Source organism: Sceloporus undulatus, chromosome 4 (assembly GCF_019175285.1).
Source record: "Sceloporus undulatus isolate JIND9_A2432 ecotype Alabama chromosome 4, SceUnd_v1.1, whole genome shotgun sequence".
Lineage (NCBI taxonomy): Eukaryota > Metazoa > Chordata > Lepidosauria > Squamata > Phrynosomatidae > Sceloporus > Sceloporus undulatus.
The window spans coordinates 136,457,542-136,479,177 of NC_056525.1; the positions used below are offsets into that span (position 1 = coordinate 136,457,542).

The following is a 21,636-nucleotide window of genomic DNA, read 5'->3' on the forward strand; positions in this document are numbered from 1 at the left end:
AAGCGTTATCAACAGCCTGGGTTTTATGGCAAGTGAACCAGGAAGCATATGAGGGCCAAGCTAGAAGATGGTGTGAAATTTGCAACTCCTTTTCTGGCCATTGTTAGGGCAGGGAAGAGAAGACTCTAGCAGGGGAGGAAGAGGATTCATTCATTCTCAGCCCATTGTTTTCACATTCTAAATTAAGAACCTCAAAGCTGTTTGTTCCATGGCATTTTGTAGAGGATTATATTGAACTTCTACCTGGGTGCCTTGTAGAGATTTTGTTCTTGCAGTTGATCTTCAATGGGACATCATTTAAGAAAGATAATATAACATAAATAGGAGGAAAGCCATAAAAAATCACACTGAAAGGCTGTCTCCTATGCAAATTGTCTCTCCTGCAAACTTCCTCTCCTTATTTCTAGCTCCAACTTGCTTAGTCAATCAATCACTTGCATCCTACAGTAATTAGAATAATAGAATTGAAAGAGACCACAAGGGCCATCCAGTCCAACCCCCTGCCATGCAGGAACTCTCAATCAAAGCATCCCTGACAGATGGCCATCCAGCCTCTACTTAAAGACCTCTAAGGAAGAAGACTCCACTACACTCCAAGGGAGTTTGTTCCACTGTCAAAGAGCCCTTACTGTCAGGAAGTTCCTCCTAATGTTGAGGTGGAATCTCTTTTCCTGTTGCTTGCATCCAATGGACAAACCATTCACCAGTAGCATGTCTGAAATTTAGTCCAGACATTATGAGTCAATTTCTATCTCAGATTTCAGTTCTCAAAAGGGCCGCTGAGATCATTTACAGCCACAACAAGCACACAAAATTGTACTGAACCTCAAAGAGCCAGCATGGTATAGTAGTTTGAACATTGGACTATGACTCTGGAGACACTGCTTGGCCATGGAAGCACACTGTCCAGGTATTGGTGGGATGTAGGCTACAGTAAATCCATTGATTCAGCACTCAACCATCTAGTGAATAGGTCTAATCTAGTTGCAGTAGGATTTCAGCCCAATAGCATGTGCCAGGGAACCCCCTTTCCCTTGCCCACAACTTGATGATGGAGAGAGCTCTCATTATGGATTGACCTGGTATTATATAACAGCACCAGCCAACACAAAGGAAGCTGGCAGAGCAGCTGAGGACACTGCAGCTGAAGAGATGGATCACCACTGTTCCCTCCCTCCCTCCCTGTTATGGGGAACTCTTCTTGTACACATATGCCAGGAATATCATGTTGCCAAACCAGAGCAAGATAATAAGTTTAGCAACCCACAAATGCACTAAGAAATTGTTTTAAATGCACTCACAAAAGACCTAAGAGTAGACTTATACAAGCTGTTTTTAAGATAATCCACAAAGCGCATTCCTTGCAACTTCTATTTTTGCCTGTTAGAAACTCTATACACTTGCTGGACCCCAGAAATAAACATACAGAGTGGGCATGTGTGCAGCACTGTTCCCGGAGCTGGTAGCAAAGGTAATGTGAGCCTGTGCCAATAACTTTTGTAACAAGATCTGTACCTTGCATGTTCCAAAACAACCTGAGAGAAAGGCTTCCCTTTTGCAGGAATCAAAAATGCTATTTCCAGTCATATTTCTCTGTCATCTTGATTCATGTGCAAATTTCTTACCCAATGTTAGAATCTGTTTTTTCAAAACATAACTTAACAAACCATGCACTGGACTATGAACTTCAGTGGCTTCCAGCCTTCAAGGTTTCTCAATCTGGGTGATGAGGAAAGGAAGAGGACAGAAATATTACTGGATGCTAGATCTTGCATTCATGGAAGTCACAAGGCCAAAGAGAAAAGGCAGTGGTTTTGCTGCTGACAGGCAGAGAAATGATGCAAGCATCCGTCAGAGAGTATGTCAAAGCCAAAGAGCTTGCCAAAAGCAATACTGTAGTTCTTTAATTGCCCAAATGTCCTCTGATATTTGTTGTATTTTGCTGAGAAAAGACATGGAGATCACTGTTATCTTCTAAGTGAAACTAAATGGCAACTAATTCTAGGCCAGATAAAGAGGATCAAATCCGGATCTTCCAGATCAAGTCCAACTGCCTGATTTTTGGATCCTCATCCACTAGGCACAAGGAAGGCACCGGCTTGCAAGATGATCCAACAAGCAAACATTGCCACACTCTTTATCTAGCGCTGGTTGTCTAGTCCTGTTCAAGCACTGGGATGAATGTGTGACTGCTAAGCATGGGATGAGCATGCCAACCCCACTCCAAATAGTGCCTCACATGCTGTCTCTATCTGTTCCAGTCCCAGCATTCATGAGTTTAGCCTTATGTTTGGTAAAAAAACAGAAGGGAGGAAGTTGAAAGAACACTAGTTAGCAACCATTTTATAGTGGATTCAAATTTTGGTTTCTGACTAAGCTACTGTACTAGTACAACTGGCAGAAATGTAGTAATTTCATTTACTGCTTGTGGAATAGAATCCCACAAGAATTGTGACGTTCAGCTCACAACCTTCCCATCACATCATCACCACACTGTTGTTGGTTTTCTTTTGGACCATGTCCAAAGCAAATGCAGCTACTGTGCAAGGTAGGAGACATTTTTTCTATCCCCCCCCAGCATGCTTTTCCAGTTTTTGTCAATCGTGAGAATCTGCCAACATTCATGCCAATATTCACATGCCTTATAGGCTTTCATGTTTTGTGAGATCACAGACTGTTCTCTTTAAACACACTGTACAAGCTTTTCCCATCCTCTCTGGGCAGCAGCAGGAGTCCTGAGCCCTATATAGATGGATAGAGCCACTTCAGAAGCAAATCATCTAGAATCTTCAAAAGAAAAAACCTGAGGTACCACCACCTTGGGATCTTGTTATCCTATGTACTGCAGGTCAAGGAGAACACTGCTTTATCATCTATGGGTGTGGACACTGACGCCAAGTGCCAACCCGTACAGTGCAAACAACATGCACAGGCTTTATTTTAAAAGGAAATGCATTACCTTTGTCTTACTATAGCCACCTTTATCTTAGGTACGCAAATTTCGTTTCTGCCTGTGCAGATAATTAGTTACTGATTAACTTTATGGAAAAAAATGAATTGTTGAGGTCTTTTACTTTGAACTGTGCAAAGTTACATTAATGCATATAGGAAGATGGACCATCTTAAACCATCATAGGGAGCAAGCCAGTATGCTCTTGGATCAAAGTCAGCTGCTTGCCTAAAATGGAGAGGAATCATTTATCAAATATTACCATCAGTTCTGTGGGCAAGCCTCAGTATAGGACTGGTATGAACATTTTTTTCTCCATCTATATTGTCCATTTTGGATGACAATTCCCCAAATCCCACAACCATGCAAGCGAGAAGATGCCACAAGCTGCCATCCAAAAAAGGGAACATTTCCCAATTCTGATATAAAGAAGATATTATAAATATTGGTCAGTCTTCTAAGGCCTTTCAGAACTGTTCTTACATGCAGCATTAAGCCACCTTATTCAATAGACAACCAACGTTTTCATGTAGTGAACATAAAATAATGCATTTGAAAGAAAGCTCAGTGACTCCTCTATTCAAGGGGTGTGTGTTTTTCACTGCTAACCTGTACCACTGTTTGAATTTAGATAATGTAAGTGGTACAATAATATTTTAAATAGATAAAATTAACAAGCAGTCATAGTCAAGGCCTTATCAGAGTGTGATGGGCAGACCCACCCAAGACTGCTAAGTCTTTCATTTCCAGGGCTTTTCTGGCTTGACACCTCTAAGAATTGACTATTTTTTTGGGGGGGGGGGGGGTTTAAAGCTTCTAGAAGCATAAGTACTTTTCATCCTATTACAGTCAGCCTTCCTTATCCACAGATTCAAGCATCCATGATTTGAACATATTCAAAAATATATATCAATTCCAAAAAAGAAAACCTTGATTTTACCATTTTATATAAGGAATATCATTTTACTATCCACTGTATTTAATGGGACTTGAACATCCACAGATTTTAGTATCCACAGGGCGTCCTGGAACAAACCTCAGCAGATGCCAAAGGGCCACTGCACCATATCAGTTTAAAAACTTGCTTAGCAACAGGTCCACATAAAAATTCACATTTTTATAGGTTTCCTTTTATGTATATGCTTGGGAAAATATGCACAGAGGTTCATACAGTGGAGAAAATTTGAATTTCCCATTGTATGCACATATGTACATATTTGTACACGTTTTTGTATACATGCCAATATATGCATTTTTTATTATTAAAGAACTGCACTACAAAATTTGGATAAGTGAAAAACAGAAGGAGAGTCGTATAGTTTTTCATCTATTAGGCTGAGGAATATGTATGCCGCTGGTTTATTTTCAAACACGAGAGCATCTGTAGCCATAATGTGTGCAGACCTACCGCTAACCAACCATAGGAACTGCCTTTTGAGCCAAAATGGTTCTTCACCTTTGTAATGAAATCTGACACAGATTTTACCCTTATCTATAAAATCTCATGAATGAAAAGAGACACATATACAGTGCGCCCTTGCTTTATGCAGGGGATCCATTCTGGACTCCCCCGCGTAAAGCAAATACCGCCTATGCTTGAGACCCATTTAAATGAATGGGGCTCGCGCATGCGCCACAGGCACACACCTATGGGACACACCACCCTTCTCCCTGCATGGCTTTCAGCGTATGCTAAAAGCCGCACATGATGCGGGTGCACTGTATTTCAAAGCATTCTACTGTTTTCTATTTAGATCAGTCAATAAGGTAATAACAATGCCATAATACAGGATAACAATTATCACTATAACAATAAAACTGTTTTTTTAGGTCTGAATCTCTTTCCCTATCCACAACACATTTAATGTGTTGTTAATTTAATTCCTGACAATGAAGATTTTCATACCAGCGCTTACCGTGGGGTAAGCGCTGGTAAAACGTCAGAAAAACATCAAGGAAGCATGAGTGTGTGAAAGGATGACATCAGCAGAGATCTTGCACACAGCAAGTCCACCTACAAGACAACAGCAGGTTGCATGGCCACACATTCCCCACTTCAGCAACACAGAAATGTCTATGTTGGGGAGACTGCATTGCTTAGAAGGAGAGCGATATACTTCTTCTGATGGAGGATCGCGTCTTATGTTTCTACATGTTAAAAAACCCTCTAATTTCAAATACTATTACAAGAAGCTGTTGTGCTAATATATTCCTGAGATACCAGACAACAACTTAAAAAGCAACTAGCTGTGCCTAAGGTTGGACTTTCTCTCCTAACTGGAACAGTGACAAACACAGGAGAAGGGAGCAAAGTCCACTGTTTCATTAGCACTTTCTGCAGGCGTACATGACTGCCTGTTCATAACAAGAATTGTTCCGGTTGCTCTCTGTGAAGCTGTGCCCAAACATCCTGAACTCTCCTGCCCAGAGGTCACTCACAATGTCATGTTCATGTTTTACGTCTCAGCAGAATCTGTGAACGCTATTCACTATGAAGTTGGAAGTGATATGAAAGTACATCAGAGCTCTCTGTTCTGACTTGTATGAGATCATTGTCATTCACACATGCAGCTCAGCACCTGATGTTGTAGTCATAAAGGAGTATGTAAGTTGATCAGCATACCATAGTCTTAGAGAACAGGTTCCCGTGGGCTCTTTATATCCTTCTCCTACAATTCTATATTATTATTTTGTCTGGTCACCTGTGGAAAGCAGTGTGTTGCCTCAAATTATGATAGCTACAAGAATGTTCTCTCTGTTTTAAAAAGCCAGCTGATCTTTATGGTTCAAAAAGAAGAGATCCATACCCACTGCATCAACAGCACCACTTGGTTTAAACAAAGGATTGCTCCTTGGTGGGCTACTCCTTTCAGATGCAGAGCATGGAGAGATCAGAGTCTACAACATGGGCTTTAATGTTGCAAATGAACATCCCCCAGAGGGAGAGTGGGTGCTGGCTATTGACAATCACTGTAGGTTGGTGACACTGGACATTATGTTGTCCCAGAAGAACTGTGTTGGGGCATGGAGAACTGAGAAATATTGGTTTGGAGGGGAGGATTTTGCTCTTGGCAAGGCAAAAATTGGGGATTGAAAGAATGTTTTGCTCAGAGTGAATTTTTTGTTTCAAACAGTGCTTGTTTTGATATATGATACACCAGTTGCAAAGAGGAATGTTTAAGTCTGTAAGGTAGGTGAAGAAACCAAGAGTTTAATTTAAAACGAAGAAGTCAGAGAATGTGAGGTAAAAGGTTTATAAATTCTGGATGTTATGTGCTGATGGATACATCATGTAGGTTTTACTAAATTTTTAAACTTTGTGGCTAGCCACCCCCAAACCTCCTACACAGTTCTGCATTCAGTCCACTGTGCGAGCATGATTTGAATGTACTAAATGACCATATTCTAAACCTCTTTTCAGTTGTATTGTCTGACCAGGTCTTCCGATGTTGTTGAAGTAATGCCATTAAGTACCTCTACCCAGATATAAATGTAAAAAGGAGGCTATTATGATTGCCATGCCTTCAGTTACACTGTGCCAAGAGGTCCCTCTACCACGTGTTGACATACTAGATTTTGACTGAACAGAAAAGTTAGAAGACGCAAGGATAATAATGGTAAATATTTTTCATGCCCACAAGTAATTGCATTTACACAGACCCAGGCATGGAGATTAAGGGTTAAGAAATCTGAGTTTTAATAGTAATCTTTAGAAGGGAAGATAGTGAATCACATACACAATCAGGCAAAGAGAAGACACTGAGCGCCGCTGAAGAATGAAAGTCAAGAGCATGGATCTATCAGGATGAGAAAGACTATCAAATAGGCTTAAAGGCCTTTGTGTTGAGCACTGTCAGTGCAGGCACTGAAAGCAGGCCCTCATATAGTCTGTATGTAGAGAAGTGATTTGGGGTGAAGAAGTTGAGAGAGACAGGAAAGCCACAAAGATTGTTGTCATGTTTCTTGATAAGAGGAAAGGCCAATGGCTGGAAGACAATGACTGGCAACTGTCTGGATGTGGGAAGCAAAGAGTAAAAGACAAATGATTTGCAGCTCAATCTTGAACAGACTTAGACAGTGAGGAGACACTCCAAACATGCATTTCAGATGGGCACTTAGACTGGGCATTGAATAAAAATTGCCCTGGTTATAGAAGTAGAGATGTGACTTGATCATCCTCCAGAAAATACTAAAAGCCATAGGATTTGATGGCTCTCAGACACAGATAATGTAAAGAGAACAGCAATCAGGCAGTAACTCCCATGGAAAGAGACATGCCCAAACTAAGTTCCCCCAGTGGTGCTGCTGAACAAGGAATGTGACAGAGAAAACAGGCAGGAGGCCTTGAAAATCTAGGGCACAAGGAGTCAAGGAAGAGAATAGTCTTTGAGGGGCCAGTAAAATGATAGGAACAGCCACCAACAATGTTTCAAGAGCAAAAGCTCCACTTTCAGTTATATTCACCCATTTTGAGCTACCTACCATTTAGTCTAAACACACACATGCATGCTCTTGTGGGGTACAATGACAGAAACATCCAACTGGAGCCAGTGGCATCACAGTCCCTCCAAACCTGCCTTACAAAAGGCCACAAAATGGTGTACCTCTGCAGAAAGAAAGATATGCCAACCCTTTCCCCTTCATACCTGCTCACAAAGAATCATTTATGGCTTCATGGAATTCAAAACAGGAGAGTCACTGTTTCCTTACAAACAAAAGATCTTCAGCTTAGGGGCCTGCAGGTACAATCCAGGAGCTTCCATTATTATGCAACCATCGTGTTTCAGGTGAGCTTTGTGTAGAATAGGCAAACAACCTGAACAAATTTACATGTTGCCTAATTTTCATATATTCACTTACTTACAGAAGTTGAGACTTCATAATCTATTTGAGATTAAACAGATTCCTCCCACACCCCACTTTTTAATATACCCAGAGGAAAATCTCAACGCACTAGTAATACTGCCTACGGTTAATTAACTCTTTGACTAGCATTCAATTTATGCATTGTGGCCATTTAGAGAGTAAACCATTAAAGGGAAAAGCTGCCAGACAATTTAGATGTTGTTTTTGTTTGTTTGTTTTTACTGTTCTGCCATGGAATAGACACAGCAAACCAGAACTAGCTCTGGGGAGCTGCCATTCACCCTTCATATTTTTAATAAACATGGAACTTAAAACTAAAATTTTAAGTAGCCAAAGGTAAAGGCCACAATAACAAGAAATGTTTTTAGAGCCTGAAAGAACTTTGATTTTACTTTAAAAGCTACCTGCACTTTATCATCTGCACTTCCTTATCGTCTTAAGCCCATAAAGATAGTATGTAAATCTGAGAGCCTGAAGGGTGTAAGCCACACCACACCTTAGACATGTAGTTTTACATTTAGATGATGCATAAAACTTTTTAACAGCAACCTGTTACTGTTACATCAAGGTCATTAAAGAAGAGAGTTGGAAGAAAATAAAGAAAAATGTAATTTAATATCTTTATCCAAATCTACAAAACTATGTAGGTCTTGTGCAGTTCAATTTGAAAGGATCCACTGCAAAGTTTAGCAAGTCTCTGAAGAACATACAACAGCTAAGCAATGTGTGTGTGGAAAACAGTGCGGAATGTGGAACATCCTCATAGCTGTTAAAACTGGGGACAAACTTTCTGCCTGCAGTTCTTGTGAGATACATTTCAGAAAGGGCAGAATATTATTTTGAGCTGAAAGTGTTTATTTTTGTGGCTTTCCCACTTTTCTTACTATACTATCCAATTTAAAGAACAGGTAAAATAACCAAGAGCAAATGTGGTATCATGTATTGACTGCTGGAACAGGACTCTAGGAGACCAGGATTTGAATCTTCCTTCAATCATGGAAACCTACTGAGTGCCCTTGGGCAAGTGACAGTCTCTCAGCTTCAGAGGAAGGAAATGGCAAACCGTTGAACAAATCTGGCCAAGAAAACACTAGAATAGGGTCACCAAAGGTTGGAATCAGCTTTAAAGCACATAACATCATCATCATCATCATCATCGTCGTCGTTGTTGTTGTTGTTGTTGTTATTATTATTATTAACAGTACTTATACCCTGCCCTTCAGCCCTAAAGGCTCTCAAAGTAGCTTACAATTATTATTATTATTTATTTAGACAGTTCCCTGCCCTCAGGCTTACAATCCAAAAAGACATGACCCAAAAGGAAAAGAGAATGGTGATGGGGAAGGGGATCAGGTCCAACATTTCTTCTCTCCCTCTGAGGCTTGGACCAAGGTAGATGGACTAGAGGGAGGGCTCTGCTTCTTAATCTAGGCCAGGCCTGATGGAGCTGGACCTGCATCTCTCCTTCCATGGCCGGATGGCACCAGATGGACTGGAGGAAGGGCTCTGCTATGTAATCAATAATTAAATGGGGTCCATATATATGTAACAGGAAAATGGGTAGCTTTCCTGGCATGGTCAGCCTCTAGATTTTAGTAAATCCCAGGCAAGAGACCTGCAATGAGTCTGTCCCCTCCCCCTGGTGTCACTCCTCCTCACTGCAAAGCTGGGTCTGATGTTGGTGCCTTCCTGCAGCAGCCAGGCTGGCAGTGCTGGCTGGAGACTCACTCCATAGTCTCACTCTGCAGCAAGGAGAGGACAAGCAGCACCAGAGCAAGAAGAAAAAGGCTTGGAATGTCTGCAATCCATTCACATTTCTCACTGTTTTGAATATCATGTTATTAACAGAAGACTTTCACTGTAGTCATTTTTTGAGTAGTAATTTTTTAAAAGATGCAAAAATGATTCTAACCTCCACAATAATCACTTTCCAACATCAACATTTTAAGTAAAAGGTAAACAATATTTGTTACATTTAAAAGGGATTTAAAAGGTATAAAGTTCTGAAACCATTACATTATTATGGATAACATGTTACTTGGTTCTAAAGAAGGCAGAGAACAAATGGGTAGCTGATTTTCTTTCCTTCATTGTCTGTTCCCAGGACATGTCTGTCTGTCTCTCTCTCCTGGGACACAGAGCAGTGGTCTCTCCTACTGTGTTTTTTTCAGATGCTGGGCAGCTCAGCACTTCTGTGTCAGGGGAATGATGGATGTAGTTTGTTCCTCTCTACCTCATGAAAGGTGGAGACAGGGCAAGCACCTGGAAGGTGATTTAATCAATTGCTCCCTTCTACCAGCCCCCCCTTTCTGCTCTTCACAGCTTTCAGCCATCAAGAGTTATTTTCAGGTGACTTTCTTGGTGATGGATCATGGCAGACCGTTCAGTTAGCCCACCAGAGATACGTCACTATCTGGCCATTGTTGTTAAAATAATTACATTGCTATTAGAATTAATTTAACCTTCCTTATCACAAAGCCTAAAAGGTAATCTGCCAGGACAAAGCATTCTGCTGTAAAACTAAACATAACTGAGCATAATTTCACTAGAATCTCAGTCAGTGGTTCTGAATCTTTGGCCCTCCAAATGTTTTGGATCTCAACTCCCAGAAACCCTGTCCATTGGATATGCTTCTAAAGGATTCTGGAAATTGAAATGCAAACATCTAGAGGGGCAATGGTTCAGAACAACAGATCTAAATTATCTAGATATTCTAAGATACACTACGTTGAAGAACTGACAATTTTGAAAAAGGTAGTGGCTTTAATATAAAATATTAGTTCCAAAGATATGAGAAGAAAATTGGGGGGAAAGATGCCATTACAATTCAGATAGATAGATGATACGGACCTATGAAAATAAAATAATAGGATCAACAAAATATGTGTCAGAATAATAGTGGAAAACTATTCAAAAGTTTTCCCAAAAGACTTTTTTTTTAAAATGGCTGAAATTTAATCTACAGTTGCTCAGCAAGTTCCTATATTAGAAAGGTAACTTTTCTTAAAACTTAAAAAAAAATCAAATGGGTGGCAAAAAGCCAGAGGTGAGAAGATGCATACTAAAAATTTCCTCTGCTTTCAAAAGAGCTGACAGCACAAATAAAAGTATAGGAAGTATGAGGAGTGCCTTCTCAGATTGTTACTAGGTTCTTTTCTATGGAGTGCATGGGGTAGATTTAAAAACACATATTACTCAGTCCTATAACAGAAGGAAAAGTCATAAACCCAGCACAGTTACACCAACGCATTAGACATTACCTGTATTTTTAGGTCCATCTGCATAGACTGGTCCTGGGGGTGGAGGAGCATTTTGCCACCCATACTGTGGATAGCCTTGGTAGCCTGGCTCTGGGCCCCCCGGTGGTCCTGGTGGGTAGCCAGGGTATGCGCCAGGACCCGGTGGTCCAACTGGTTGCTGGGCATATGGTGGGTATGGGGCAGCTTGCTGTGGGCCAGGATAGGGTGGAGGATTTTCGTAGTTCATGTAGAATGCCAAGTGTTTCCTAAGAATACAGAGATGGATGTTATTTTGACTTTTTAAAATTGCCACCAAAAATGCATTATTATTCATTTCTATACCATCTTCCACATATGGATTGCTTAATCTTGATTAAGTAGTTTGGAGCTGTACAGGGCAAAATTAAAGGACTCTGTACTAGGGGACAAATGTGGACTGGACAGCCCTTCAAATAGAGGACCTCTCTAAACAGAACTATTCCCAGTGCAAAGTAGGACAAAATAACCTCTCCACCTGAAGCCCTATGAAAGAAGTCGGTGTTGTCCACATTGAAAAGCCAAGTCACTGAGTTGGTGGCCAACATAAACATAAAGCACTTTTTTTTGCTTTTATGCTACCAAAATGTTTAAAAATTTGGGAGGGGACCATACATGCATAGCTATTAGAAAAAGAGTCTGGTCTTCAAATATGGTTATAGTGCAAGCCCAGTGGCAATTATTTTCAAATGTGGGGTGGGAATCAATTGCATTTCTTTTCCTGGAGCGAAAGATCAAGGCGCTCTCATTCCAACAACTACTACTGCATTTACAGGTTGTTGTTTTTTAAAAGACTGTGAAAATATGAAATTTAAATACTAAAAACGACAGCCATAATTTATGTATAATCTCAAAAAAATGATCTACTATGGCTGGACTCCTGTGGCATAATTACAAACTCATAACTTCGACTGTTACGCATTCATGGTCCCTATATAGCCTCTAGGAAACCTGACAGTTCCCCAATCCCTATTTACTGGGCATTAGCCCACTACTGTGATTAATGGGGGTCTGTTCTGCTATCGCTCAGGTTGCCATTCCCACCCCCACTCATGCGAACATGAGGGGAAATGGCTAAAGCAGTGATGGGCCAACCTTTTAGAGACTGAGTGCCCAAACTGAAAGGCGTTCCTGCACCTGGTGTCACTGGTGCTAGGGGGGACTTCCCTAAAGATAGTTAATGGTATGGGAGAGCGAGGAAGATGAGGAGCAGGCATGCACCTGTTCCTCCTCTTGCCCCACCCTCCTGTCTCTCTGTGTGCTCTCAGAGATGGCTTTGTGTGCCAGAGACAGCATGCATGCCATAGGTTCACCACCACAGGGCTAGAGGAGTCCTGTTCCTGCCTGTCGCAATGGAGATCACTGGAAATGGCAGTCACCTGCTTTCTGAGCAACAGGGGAAGACTCCTCTCATTTATTACAGATGGGGATTGGGAGGGTTGTGCTGGGATTCAGTGTGTAGCCCCGTAATTATGATGCTTACTTATTTGTAAAGATCATACAGGATTCCAAACCATCAGTACACACACACACACACACACACACACACACACTTAAAATACATAAACACCTCACCAAAAATTGTACACCAATCTTCAACTCCTGAATTTACATCATAAAAATCTGCTTTGATAAATTTAAGCATCCTTTCCTTATAAACTCATTAAAGAGAATTCACTTTCCCCCAACTATGATATATCCACGGTACACTACTGTTTGCAATCTGTCATAAAGCCTTCAATTAATGGCTGAATTTTAAATAAGTGATTTATATCAGTTGCTATATGTACGACAGGTCTCTTGGTTCACCTCTGTACTATCTGTACTTGATGCTGAAAAATAAATGGAGGGAAAATATCTCCTCTATTGCTGTGTCTCAAAAACATTGCTCTTTTTTTAAAAAAAAATATTGAAATAGTAATAGGATCTCTGGTGTATTTTACTTTTATATAGTATTAGAACAAGATATCAACCCTTTTAAAAAAATGTGTTGTATTAAAATAGATGCTCAACTTTCCCAAATCCCTTCCCCAATCAACCATATTGGAAACAGGCTGAACATAAAACCAAAAGTCTACATTTATAATCTCTTTAAAATGCCTATAATCTCTTGACCATTGGTTTCAGCTAAAGGGGTGCTCTTTTAAACTAAAGAACCACCATGGAGAAAATATTTGATCTGAGATTAAGTATTATAAATAAAGCAGGAAGTAATGCATTGTGTATAATATTTTTTCCTACTAGAGTGAGGGATTTAAAAAGGCGCAGAAAGTGCCATATATCACCAGGATAATTCAGGCAGTGCCCAATGGTGACCTTATGACATCTAACTATCCAAGTTCCACAATGTGTTAGTTTCTCACATTATATACTCTACAATAGGCTAGGAGAGAATTTACTTTCTATCGCATGAAGGAACACTGTTTTACCAGTCACTATACCTGGAAAATTCTGGACACTTACAACCTGATCTTCTGTTTACCCCAAACTAAAATATGCTTGGTTCAACAGGCTTACTTACAAGTGCATATACACAGGATTGCAATGTTAGCCTTCAGGCAATCTTTGTATCTTTTCTAGTAAACAAAACAATTCCATCTCATGTCTTTAAGCAAATGGAATTCCCCAAAATACATGGACTTTATGGCAAAAGGTTCTGGATTGTGCTCCTAGCCAGTAACTCCATACTCATCTGCATCCACAGATTCAATCCTCCACGGCTTGAAAGTGTGTGTGTGTGTGTGTGTGTGTATTTTAAAATCAAAAAACAAACCTTGAAAATGTCATTTTGTATAAGGGACACCATTTTACTATGCTATTGTATATAATGAGACATGAGCATACATGGATTTTGATTTCTACAGAGGGTGCTAGAATCAAACCCCAGAGGACACCAAGGGCCCACAGTATTAACCACTTCTTTATATGTAAACCAGTAATTTTTGTGATGAAAGCCAGCATGGTGTAGTGGTTTGAATGTTGTACTACAACTCTGGAGACCAGAGTTTGGATCCACGCTCAGCCATGGGAAAGCCACACTCTCTCAGCCTGAGAGGAAAGCAAAGCCAAACCCCCTCTGAATAAATCTTGCCCAAAAAGCCTTGTGATAGGGTCGCTTTAGGGTAGCTGTAAGTCGGAAATGATGACTCGAAGGCACACAACAACAACTTTTCTAATCCTGCAACAAAGGGAAAAGGAGAGAGGTTGTTCTGGGTTCAAGTCTATTCTGGCTCCCTAAGTTACCTCCTTCCCTCTGGTTGTTGCTGTTGCTCTGTACTTTCAAGTCGTTTCTGATTTATGGTAATCCTAAAACAAATTTATCACAAGGTTTTATGGGGCTGAGAGTATGTAACTCACCCAAAGTCACCCAGTGGGTTTTCAAGGTTAAGTGGAGAAATGAACCCTGATCTCTAGAGTCTACACCACACTGGCTTTCCCTTTGTCTTTAAACCTAGTTTAAATGAACTTGGTCAGGCCACTGTTGCTTTGGTCTGTAATTTACAGCTTATACCTTAAAGGGCAAGCTGCTTTGAAGACACAAACTGGTAAAAACAAATGATTGTGGTGTCTTCTTCCAGCTGCCTTGCTGCATTCTTCCACAGGGAAAGTCAGTCAGGCTTAGAGACAACTCCAGTGGAGCAGGGACATATCTGTCACATCATTAAATAAAATCCACTTCAAACCACAGTTTCAGGTTCTGGATGGTTTTAACTGCAGATAATCTCTGGGCTGTAAATTCCTTGACAGCAATTGAGGGAGAGGGAAGGACCCAACATTGATTATGTATTAAAAACCAGAACAACAATGCTGCACCTCCAGCAGCCTCAAGCTCTTGTGCAGCTCTGGGCACAAGTGTCAGTCCACCTAGCTACTAGTGTGCTTTGTCATCTTTAAGAAGACAATTATTCATGTTGCTCTATTACTATTTAACTAAAGTAACTTGTGTAGCCACATGGCTTCAGTTAGTCCTTTCCTATCTGTTAAAAGTGAAGGAAACATGTTCAGTATCACATTGGGGTGTGACTAAGGGGGTGCAATGAGTATGGATTGTGTGACACCGCAAAGGGAGGTGAACACCCAGCCCCAAGACACCCTCCTCCACCAGCCAGGGTGCCTTTGCCATCTGCCCACTGCAGTGGCTACTGGGATACTGCTGCCACCTGGGAGCCCCTTCCAGGTTTGGCAGGGCTGCTGGCTAGGCTGGGAAAGGAAGGTGCTGGTGGTGATGATGGCAGCAGTGGTGGCCATGGATTCCTCCCCTTCCCCAGAAAGAACGGCCATTGCCTCCTTTTTCCATCTAGCCAACAGCCTTCACAGACCTGGAAGGAACTTTTGGGTGGCAGCAACCTTCCACCCCTACCCCACCTCCAATAACTGCCTTGCCCTCCATTTTTACCCACTGCATTGTCCTTCTCTCCCAGCTGGGCATCTGGGAAAAGGTGCCAAGCCCCTTCTGTGTCTGGCAGAGCCGCTGGCCAAGGCAGGAAAGGGAAGAAATGGTGGAAAGGGAGGGCACTCCTGGCAGCACATACTCCTGGCAGCAGCATCCTTTCCTAGCCTGGCCAACAGCCAGAAGGGGCTGCTGTGAGGCAGTAGCACTCCACCTCCAGAAGCACATGTAGTGGTTGGATGGAAGAGGCTCCCTGGCTGATGGTGGTGGGTGGCTGGGGGTGTGCGCCAGGCAGCTTGGCTGGGATAAGAAGGAGGGCAAGGCAGTCAAAAGGGGGAGACTGGGCAGTGAATGCCCCTGGCTCCTTGCTGCTGCTGTTTCTCCTTCCACACCCACCTTTCTTCTTCTTCTCTCCCCACCTAACAATGCCTGCAAGAGTGGGTTTTTTTGTGGGCATCACTCCCTATTGGAACAGCGGCAGCAATTACACCCTTTTCCATACCCCCCATCTATCCCTGGGCCCCCCAGTCTGGGCCCCCTCTTGCTCCGTCTTTGCTCCAGGGATGAGGGAGGCAACCAAGACCAATTCTCTCCCTCTGCTGGTAGCTCTCACTCACCAGAGCTGTGAGTTGGCTGGCTGGAGGAGTGATGTTACCACACTGGGATGACATGAATCCTAGTGTCACCACTACTGCCACATCTGACCCTCAGTTTGTTAGCTGTAAGTAGCAAGGAACCAGTTCATGGCTATAATGGCTCACTTTAGCCTCCTGCTGAATGCTCCCAATGAAAATATAAACGGGGAGGCAGGTTTCTAGTCCTTTAGATCAAAAGCCCCTTGGTCTAATTCCCAGTTTAAGGTACACCCCCCCCCCCCCACACACACCAGAAGAAGCTGGAAAAGAGGATCTGAAAGGTGGAACATTGGAAACAAGGAGAATGAGGCTTCAAGGGCCCTCTTCCCATTCCCTCCTGACTTGTAACAGTGAACAAGCCTTTTCTTTTCTACTCACAGCTCCCTTTTGCCTACTAGCAGGCAATGGACATGATACCTCTCATAAGCAATGGAGTATTTTTCATGGTTAGTGCCAGGCTTTGTTTACACACTATTATCATCTCAAGAGGAAGACTGCATGTCATTTCCCCAAGGTACAATTCTCTGCTTATGTACAAGATACCCTTGGTTAGACATTCATCAGCGTGCGGTGATTTTTGCATGTTTTGCCTGCTTCTGCTGCTTCTGCCAATGGGATTTGTTCTGCTTATTTGATTTGATTTGCTCAGTCTGAAGAAACTGTCACACCCAAAAAAAACCATTATTTGCACATGGCAATTTGGTAAGTGCAGTGCAATGCAGTAAAAGAAGTTGTACATTAAAATCATATGATAATTCCGAAGACTACAGGCAATGGAGTCATGACTTGCATCAAAATTAAATAAAACAGAAGGGTCACAATGTTAAACAAGAGAAGCAGCTGCTGTTCACTTGTACATGGATAAAATGGGGGGAAATACATATTTGATCCATTTAACACAGTAAAATGTTTTCAGGATACTTAACAACATCTAAAACCAATGTAATCGCCATCACTGTCCTTCTGAGAACATGCTGAGATGTAAATGACTATGTTTTGTTCTTCCCTGCTCCACATCACTGGCTCAGACAGGGAAACAAGGCGTTTTTATGTTAATATTACAAGGAGAGGGAAAATTTGACAGGAACCTACTGTCCCCCCATATAGAGAGTTATACCTACGTCCTCCTCCCGTCAGCTGGGATTTTATATACTCCCCCCCCCTTTTATTTGAGTGGTGGCTTGACATTCTACTATGGTAGAAAATTCATAGCAGGGTAAAATTAGACCAGGGGATTTCCCCAACTCACACTTATTCACTAGTTTGCAAAGATCATTTTACCTTACAATGCAATTCATCTTGAAGTCTTGCCATTTTAAGCTTGTCTTGGATGCCTGAGTGCTGATGCCGAACCTAAAACTACTTTGTTATCATAAGAAAAACTAACTGGGACTATCAGGAACTTAGCTTTTACTACTGGGAGCACCAAGTTAGGTTTTTAAAGTTCTCCCTAATTAAGTCAGGACACCAAATTGCAGCTGCAGGAGAGTAAAATGGGGCACTGCTTTGACTGCACCAATCATGAAAAGCTATGGAATGTTCCCAAAGACATGGGAGTCCCACTACATTTGATACTTCTGATGAGAAATCTGTACTCAGAAAAAGAGGTCACTGTAAGAACAGAATATGGAGAAATTGAATGGCTCCCAGTTGACAAAGGGGTCACACAAGGTTATATCTTATCACCCTACTTGTTCATCTTGCATGCAGAGAACATCATATGAAGAGCAGGTTTAGACTCAGAAGGAGGAGGAGTGAAGATAGGAGGAAGAATCCTCAACAATCCAAGATATGCGGATGACACCATACTACTGGTGGAAAACATCACAGACTTGGAATCATAGAATCATAGAGTTGGAAGAGACCGCAAGGGCCATCCAGTCCAACCCCCTGCCATGCAGGAAATCCAGATCAAAGCATAAGGATGGTTAAAGAAGATAGTGGAAAGTCAGGCTTGCTATTGAACATCCCCCCCCCAAATAATGACCATGTAGGATCTACATAACTTCACCCTAAACAATGGGGAAATCGAAATTATTATTACAGTTGATCTTAGCCAAAAGGCCGAGAAGCGAAATTGAAATCGTTAAAGATTTTTCGTACCTTGAATCAAACCTTGATCAGAATGGAAACAGCAGTTAAGAAATAAGAAAAGGACTAGGAATGGGAAGGGCAGTGATGAAAGAATCAGACAAGATCCTAAAGAGCAAAGATATACAATTGAGCACTAAAGTTAGAATAATTCTAGCCATGGTAGTCCCCATCACTATGTACAAACATGAGAGCTGGATAGTGAAGAAAGCAAGTAAAAAGAATATCAACTCAGCAGAAATGTGATGCTGGCGAAAAGTACTGAGGATACGGTGGACAGCCAAAAAGACAAACAAATGGGTCCTTTAAAAGATCAGGCTTGAAAGACCCCTAGAAATCAAGATGATCAAATTGAGGCTGTTGTGCTTTGGCCACAGCATGAGAAGGCATTACACATTAGAAAAGACAATAATGCTAGAAAGGCTAGAGGGCAGTAGAAAGGGGGGAAGACCACATGCCAGATGACTAGATACAATTAGGGGGGTTATGGGTATGAGTCTACAAGACCTAAGCAGAGCAGTAGAAGACAGGGGGTCTTGGAAGTCTCACCCACAGAGTTGCCATAACTTGAGGTCGACTCAAGGGCAGTTAACAACATCAAAAACTGCTCTACTCTTGTCAGAAACTGGGGAGGAACAGCAGTGGAAGCATCCTTGCAGCAGGCCACAGACTAACTTTTTGGCAAAGCATCTGGACCTTTGCCATAAATGTAGAAATTGGCTATAGCTATAGAACAGGTTGGGATCTTCATGACCCATGTTGTGTCCACCTCCAAAGCAGGGAGGTCTCCAGTAACATGAGAGAAAATGGCTGCTGTCAGAACCACAAACATTTATATTACATTTTAAGAACTGTGCTTACTTTTAAGAGTTTTATATCATAGATAGTGATAAAGCAGCTCTATATACATATGGCATGGATTGTGGAATTAATTCTGGAAACTTTAATCCAGTCTATAGTTTTGAAAGGGCAAATGCATCCTTTTGTGAAAGATGCCCATGACTATAATGTTATTTCTTGACATTTATTGATGTCATAGAATCCTAGAGTTGGAAGAGACCACAAGGGCCATTAAGTCCTGGCATGCAGGAAATCACAATCAAAGCATCCCCGACAGCTGGCCATCCAGCCTCTGTTTAAAGACATCCAAGGAAGGAGACTCTACTACACTTCGAGGAAGAGTGTTCCACTATCGAATAGCCCTTACTGTCCTCCTAATGTTGAGATGGAATCTCTCCTAATGTTCCTCCTAATGCTGAGGTGGAATCTCTTTTCCTGTAGCTTGCATCCATTGTTCCAGGTCCTGTTCTCCGGAGCAGCAGAAAACAAGCTTGCTCCCTCCGCAATATGACATCCCTTCAAATATTTAAACAGGGCTATCATATCACCTCTTAACCTTCTTTCTTTGGACATGCTCCAGTTTCTCAATGTCCTTTTTGAATTGTGGTGCCCAGAACTGGACACAATATTCCAGGTGGGGCCTGACCAGAGCAGAATACAGTGGCACTATTATTTCCCTTGATCTAGACACTATACTTTTATTTATGCAGCCTAAAATTGCATTGGCTTTTTTAGCTGCCAGATCGCACTGTTGACTCATGTTCATCTTGTAGTCTACGTGGACTTCCATATCCCTTTTACACGTAGTCTCGTTCAGCCAGGTGGCCGCCATCCTACATCTGTACATTTAATTTTTCTGCCCCAAGTCCAATACCTTACATTTCTCCCTCTTGAAGTTCATTTTGTTAGCTTTAGCCCAGCTTTCAAGTCTATTCAGGTCATTTTGAATTATGAACCCCTCTTCTGGGGGGTTAGCTATTCCTCCTAATTTGGTGTCATCTGCAAATTTGATAAGTATGCCCCCAATTCTGTCATCCACGTCACTGATATGTTGAACAGCACTGGGCCCAGGACAGAGCCCTGTGGGACCCCACTGGTCACTTCTCTCCACGATGAAAAGGAGCCACTGTTGAGCACCCTTTGGGTTCGGCCGGTCAACCAATTACAGATCCATGTAACAGTTCCTTTGTCTAGCCCACATTTTACAAGCTTGTTTGCAAGAATGTCATGGGGAACCTTGTCAAAGGCCTTACTGAAATCAAGATATACTATATCCACAACATTCCCTTCATCTACCAAGCTGGTATTTTTTTATTTTTATTTATTTATTTATTTATGATAAAGAGGTAAGATTTGTCTGGCATGACTTGTTTCTCTGAAATCCATGTTGACTTTTTTGTGATTTTGGAATTGCCTTCTAGATGTTCTAGATGGCAGCCAGACATTGTTTAGAACAGAATGCCCTGATCAATAAAAGTCAACACAGGTTTCTCAAAAACAAGTTGTGTCAGACAAATCTCCCTCTCTCTCTCTCTTTGATAGAGTTACAAGCCTGATAGACAAAGGGAATCCTGTGAATGTAGTACTGTATATCTTGATTTCAGTAAAGTCTTTGGAGATTATTGCACTGCGTTCTGAGAACGTTCCGTATCATCACGTGATGAGAACGTTCCTGGAACGGATATTACCGCATTAGTAATCAAAACGTGATCAGAACGTGATCAGAACGGCAGTTTACCGCACTGTGATTCCTTTTTCTTGAAACCGTTCTCAGAACGGTTTGCTGTATTACGTTTTGTGGGCTGTGTTCTGATGACGTCGCCACTCAGTGGTTGGACGGCTTGAGAGAGGCGCTGCTCCCAGGAAAGAGGGAAAAGGGAGGCTTGGCTTACTGAAATCCCTCACCTCCCTTCCCCATAGGAATCAATCCAAAAACGGAGGTTAAAAAAGAGCAGTGAGCCCTATGGGTCTTCCTCTGGGGAGGCAGAGGATGCTTGGCTATGGGGATGTCCTGCCATCTCTCTCTCTGCCCTCTTTCCCCATAGGAATCAATCCAAAAACGGAGTTTAAAATCTCTCCCAGATGCAGACCCAAAGGGCTCTCCTCTGCTCCTTTTAAACTCAGTTTTTGGATTGATTTCTATGAGGAAGGGAGGTGGGGGATTTCAGTAAGCCTAGGGACTCTGGCCGGGAGAGTGCTTCTCAGCCTCACTGAGAAGTCTTCCCTCCGAAGATTCCCTTGGGAGGGAAGGAAGGCAAGCGCACCCCCCCCCCCAGCTTGTCTTCCCTCCGAAGGGAGTCTGAGGATTCTCTTGGGAGGGAAAGAAGGCAAGCCCCTATAAAACGTTGGGGCTTCATATGCTGGCATATGTTTGAAGAAAATAGGATAAAACCTATGTAACTTGATGGGCCAAGGGCAGAGGCCCCTCCTTGGCAGCCTGGGCTTTAAGGGAGCTCCACTGAGGTCCCTTCAAGCGGAGGGAAAGGGAGGGGACTGGACCAAGGGCAGAGCCCCGGCAGCCATTGCAGCTCTTTAAACCGGTTAGAAAAGAAGAGTCCTCTGCTGTCATCCCATTTCCCCTTTTTGGCA

The 21,636-nt window shown here is 42.1% G+C and overlaps 1 protein-coding gene across 1 annotated transcript in view; it reads right to left on the reverse strand.

Moving 5' to 3' along the window:
• Window positions 1-21,636, reverse strand: part of CYSTM1 (cysteine rich transmembrane module containing 1) — a 43,063-nt gene that overhangs the window by 3,959 nt on the left and 17,468 nt on the right. The window contains exon 2 of the mRNA XM_042463515.1: window positions 11,077-11,321. Within this exon, the coding sequence (XP_042319449.1) occupies window positions 11,077-11,321 (245 nt within the window). The remainder of the gene's footprint in view (window positions 1-11,076; window positions 11,322-21,636) is intronic.